This window comes from Neodiprion lecontei, chromosome 4 (genome assembly GCF_021901455.1).
Source record: "Neodiprion lecontei isolate iyNeoLeco1 chromosome 4, iyNeoLeco1.1, whole genome shotgun sequence".
Classification (NCBI taxonomy): Eukaryota; Metazoa; Arthropoda; class Insecta; order Hymenoptera; family Diprionidae; genus Neodiprion; species Neodiprion lecontei.
The window spans coordinates 10,593,773-10,599,258 of NC_060263.1; the positions used below are offsets into that span (position 1 = coordinate 10,593,773).

At 36.2% G+C, this 5,486-nt stretch overlaps 1 protein-coding gene across 1 annotated transcript; it reads right to left on the reverse strand.

The window, feature by feature from the left end:
- Positions 1-3,792: 3,792 nt before the first annotated feature.
- Positions 3,793-4,697, reverse strand: LOC124294016 (THAP domain-containing protein 2-like). The gene is made up of 4 exons (XM_046737462.1): positions 4,641-4,697; positions 4,462-4,543; positions 4,003-4,245; positions 3,793-3,935 (listed from the first exon to the last, which is right to left on the reverse strand). The coding sequence occupies exons 2-4, from the start codon at positions 4,521-4,523 to the stop codon at positions 3,902-3,904; spliced, it is 339 nt and encodes a 112-aa protein (XP_046593418.1). The 5' UTR covers positions 4,524-4,543; positions 4,641-4,697; the 3' UTR covers positions 3,793-3,901.
- Between the last annotated feature and the right edge of the window lie 789 nt (positions 4,698-5,486).

Here is a 5,486-nt window from a genome sequence, read left to right on the forward strand (position 1 = left end):
ATGTGTTATTCCAATATAGAAAATCTATTCTACTTTTTTTTGTCTATCACTTAATTAGGTTTATTCCTTCATAAAACAAGTATAGGTTAACCTACGCATGTCAAGGAAGTACAAGAATCTTTAAAAACTTGATCAGCCGTAGCTTCTGCATTAATAACCAAGATGGGAGCTGATAAAGAAGAAAAGGTTTGTTTTATCAACCAATCCTCATGAACCTCATGAATAGGTCTGAGGAGCTCTAAAGAAATGTTCGATTCTTCCTCACGAGAACGGGAACTGACTCGGGCGAAAGGAGTTTCTGGGGAAGCTCGCAAATAAACAATTGAATCTACTCTGAGCTCAGACGAGCGAAGGCGAAGATCGAAATTTTTCATCAATTAATGAGATTCGAAGTCAACTTCGAACTAAATTTAAAGTGAAAAATGTTAAATAAATTTATTTGAAAAAAAAGGATGGATATCAATTATTTGTACTTATAAACCAGACGCAGTAGACTCTATATCTCTATACGTAGATATACGTAAAAAAATCTGAAAATAATAACTATAGCAAAATAAGTCGCCGAATGCAATTGGGGTTGCATGGCATCGGGAGTTTTGTACATGTGAGTGGATTCGTTTACGAAAATAATCTGAGCAGACCTGCATAGGGAGCCAATAGCAATGTCGGGTTGACCGGAACCAACCGATCAACAGTTGCAGACCTGTCATCAAATCAAGATAATTAAATTCACCTGTCTAATAGACAATGCATAAGGAAATAGTGAGGCGCGTAGCGCCGAGGTGGGGTTAGCGCGCGAAGCGCGCAGGGGCGAAGCCCCCTAGTAATATAAAAAAGTGGTCAATAAAACAGTTGGAGGACAAACCTATGTTCTTTGGTTGAGAGTAGCAGTAATTGGCGAAGACTTCAGAATGGTCGGGCGAAGACATTTGAAGATTAAGATACATTACAATCACGTCTATTTTATTACATTTATAACAATTTGGGTATAAAAATTGTCAAATATACGGATAAATTGTGATATTTATAGTTTTTTTTATGATTATTTAATTTTATATTGGAAACTATCAGTTCTACAGTTTCGGCTGATAAAACTTTTTTGTAGGAAATTAAATTCTCTACAAAAAAGGTCCTTTATAATTTTGCTATCAAGTTAGTAGTTTAGGAGAAAAATGAAAAAAACCATAATTTTTTAGCAAAAATCAACTTTATAATTTTTTACTGGCGAGATACTTCATACATTCTAAATTAGCTGTAGGAACTTTTAAAGAGGAAGGATCCCTCTGAAACTTCCGGCCATGGTCAATTAAATAGTATGAAAACTCGCGATGCTATAGATAATTGACAAAAAAAAACTATTTTTACATGATAATTAAATGGGAAAATTTCAAATTCATTTAGCGTGTACTTAAAATTAAAATTAAGAGCTAGGCTTTGGTGGGAATTTTTTTTTATATATTTAGAGTGATATTTCGTCTATGGAGTGAAAAAAAAAATAGTCGTCTCAAACGAAGCACCCTAGTGGTCTATGTTCAGATTTGCGAGGCGGATAAAAGAAACAAATAGAGTGATGTATATTTATTATTATTAGACTAGATACGATGTACTCCGAGCAACAGCTCTCTCGAGACTAACTCTCACGGAGACTGAGACAAAATTCGGAACGGTGCAAGCATATAATAATAATATATAATAATAATAGAGTGTGTTTACATATTTCAATTGTATCTTAAATTATAAGGCGTATTTCACATACTCCAACAGTTGAATAATTTCATCTTTCCTTTAACGTTACCCAGAGCCAACGACGTGGACGTAGAAAGATTTGTAGCTCCTCTTTTTTTGATTTTTTGTTTATTTTTTTTTTTTGTTTTTTTTTTCTATATTTTCTATATTTTTTTATTAACTTTTATATTTTTTAAATATTTTTTTGTAATTTCCAATTTCGTGGACTTAAGCACGGACTTATATCTAAGAATTCGTAATTCTTAGACGTAAGTCCCGTATTCACAGTTGGTTAACCGACTGTGAACTGCGAATACGGGATATAGAGCACAGTACTGTAACGGTCTTTTCGTTACCGCGGTTTGCTTCGACCAGGATTAACTCCAACTGAGGAGCCTCTCGCAATTAACAAAAATCATCCGCTATCAATTTACTTTTCATTGTTTTTCGTTTTTTTATTTAAAACGGAATTTCGGATGTTCGGTATAACCTAATGACATGCATCTATAAATTGAAACCGAATAAAAGAAGCGTATAAATATGAAAGAAAATAATAAATAAATTGTATAAATAAAATGGGCACGGCAGACATCTAGGACAATAACAATTCCATAAACGGCATACTCGTAAAATTACAGATAAAAATAGTACAGGTCAGAATATAAAAGCTTATCATAAGCGTGTCTTTGGGGATATTCTTCAAATCCCAGTTTCCATTTCCTCAGTTGCGCTCGCTAATTCCGTGCCCGGCCAATTGGACTCCCCTCGTCCGTCATATCTAGGTGGTTTTTCTGTGATCGGGAATCCGTAAAAAGATGGGTCGCTGCTAAGAGTCCTTCGTTCTCGCAATAGAATCTGTACGCGTTTTACTTCATTTTTCGTCAGTTGTATCAATTCGTTCGTTATGATTCTTTATTTTAGAGCGCACTCTGATAATGATCGACCGCTCATCCGTCGTCTCTCGCTTACACTTCTCGATCGATTGTCTATACATATGTCATATAACCGCTTACACTGATATATATATACACTGGATTGGATATTACCGTATACTCTACGTGTAAGCTCGTGTGTCCAATTGAACACTTGAATCTCCGCCATCTTGTACAGAAAGTTGTCACAGAATGCGCGCTAGATTTGAACTGCGTAAAATATGCTATTTAAATCTAACGATATATTCGTCACACAAAAAAGTTTTTGACGAGTAAAATGATGTTTGATACATTAAATGAAGAACAAATCATTTTTTCGAAGGTATATTATTATTTACAATTATATGATGTAAAAGATCATTAAATAATATGACGAAAAACTTGTATTTAAGCGTGATTTTTCTTTATGTTCAAAAGAAGTCCTCAATTCTAAGAAGTTTCCGTCCATTATCCTTTATCCTATGGTGGGCTGAATTTCATACGGATTATTCAAAAATTTGTATAACACTAATTCAACCGTTAGGGAATTCATTTACCATCCATTGATCATCAAAGTGGAGCTTAAGACATGTAAAAAAAGTTTTGAATTAAACTATATCGAATTGGGTGAGTAAAAACTTTATTCAAAAATATGGAGAATAAAACATTCCTTGCAAACGTTAAGGAATTTTTATAGAGTTGCGTGCGATAAACCACAACAATATAATTAGTAGTATCAATCCACAATCCATTCACATGAAGAAAAAGTTATAAGCACAATCAAAAGAAAATAAAAAAGATGTACATATCTGAGCATGCAAATCAGGTACAAATGTGTAGGTGCTCATGTAATTTGGTTACATTCACTGTGGTGGGCCGATCGGATTCATCCTGAAATTCGGTCTGCTGCAAGTTTTCACCTACAGATAAGTTACTAATAAATAACGACAATGGAAATACACAGAAATGTGTCACACACGATTTTTCTGTAACAGAGCACTTTATAATCTGTAGGTAATTAACCGCTTCGACGACATTGACGCAATAGTGCATCACATCAACGTGTCTTTATGCACACTGAGTTTTCTCTAACCTAAAAGGGATTAAGAGATTCAGATGTTACCAAATAACGTTCGGATACTGCCTTTTCGTAAAGTTATATAATTTTTATTTTTCTTCTGAAAGCAAGAGGGTTCAAAGTGGTCGGAACACAGAAAGCTATCACTTGATGGAGACCAGGGTCCAATGTTTATATTTGCGATCCACTACTTCATAATATCAGGTTCATCCAATGGGAACCTACATAACGAGCAAAGTTTAAATTTATCAATTCACACGTTATGTTGCATTGAGTAACGGTACTTACTTGAAGAATGAATAGCCACGTCCATATTCCCTTAATCGGTGACAAGATGAACACTCTGATTTTGGGTTGTCAAATATAGTTGGTACACTGTTCTTTTTCAATGTAATTAGGAATCCTGTCCTATCAAAGCAGTCATTTGTAAAATGAGCCGAACACAATGTGCTATTTCGGTTTGGCTTCCAGTCCTTCCTCTTCATTTCTTTTAACCACTGCTGAAGGCGCAACACATCTTTCACGGGAAATCTACATATCGAATTATAATTTAATCCCTGAGTCAATAATACCCGAGTTTTCAATTTCAATTATAATAAGATCGGTTCATAATTCAAATATTGTGAATTTTTACTGACACGATTCGTACGTTATAATACTCGTTAAATATAATTAGTAAATACTTCGTATACTGACATAACCTCTGCAAGTTATCATTTGCAGAACGCTTCAGCGTTGTATACTCACTTGTGAAATGATCGCCCACAATATTTTGATTGCTTTGTTTTGCAAAAAACGCAGGTACTCATTGTTACCTCAATAATTGTTACTGTAATTTTCCAACACAATCGATTATATACACATACATATATCACGTATATATTTATATATATCTGAAGTGACAAGAATCTGTACAAAATGGCTACCGTTCAATTGGCGTGACGGCACCACGCTTAAATCCAATCCAGTGTATATATATATCAGTGACCGCTTAGGTGAAAGCCCCCCCCCCTACGGATCTACCTATTACTGAGTCCCGTAGTCACTACTTTGGCGGCTAAATTCAACTGTTACAGTATTGAGGGTACACAGCCCGGGAGGCAGGAGGCCGAGGCCCCAGACCTCAACGCCCCCCAAATTTGGCGCCCCGGGCCGTCACCCCATCGCGCCCCCCTAACGCCGGCACTGAACCCCGGCTTCCGCATATATACCATATAATAGGTACGTATGCGAATTATATTTGTGTGACAAATTTGGCAGCAAACGGCGGGAAACACGTGACTGAATGCATATTTTTACTTCCTGAGGCATATAAACCAATTGTTATATATCACCTCATATTATTAGATGCGGTAAATATAGTTTTGAAGTTATATTTCGTGAAATCAGATGCGTTTGTAGAGATTCGACTGCTTTTTTATATCCATTGTAACGTGGCATTTTTGATGCCCGTTACAAGGGGCTCCTTGAACCCTGGGCGAAACCAAAATTTAGGAATTTCCGAAATTGAGTCGCGAAGTGTTTGCAAAAGAGCGCCAGGACTAGAGTCACGCATCCGAAACCACGAGAGGGGACACCTCAGCGAATAGCGTAAGATATTTCAGGTTTTTTTTTGTTTTTTTTTTATTTTTTGAGCTACAACGGCATCAGGCAAGAAGTCGACACCAAATTCGAGGAAATTGCGAGGTGGCGGACTAGCGAAAATTGCGAAGGAAGGATGTCGAGGCTGCGGAGGGGGAGCCAACGCAGATCCCCGCATCGCGGGAATCCAA

Coding starts and splice junctions, on each gene's coding strand:
- LOC124294016 (XM_046737462.1), bottom strand. CDS start 4,523: ATGAGTACCTGCGTTTTTTGCAAAACAAAGCAATCAAAATATTGTGGG. Junction 4,246..4,461: donor TGTGGGCGATCATTTCACAA/GTGAGTATACAA, acceptor TTCGATATGTAG/ATTTCCCGTGAAAGATGTGT. Junction 3,936..4,002: donor CGTGGCTATTCATTCTTCAA/GTAAGTACCGTT, acceptor CTCGTTATGTAG/GTTCCCATTGGATGAACCTG.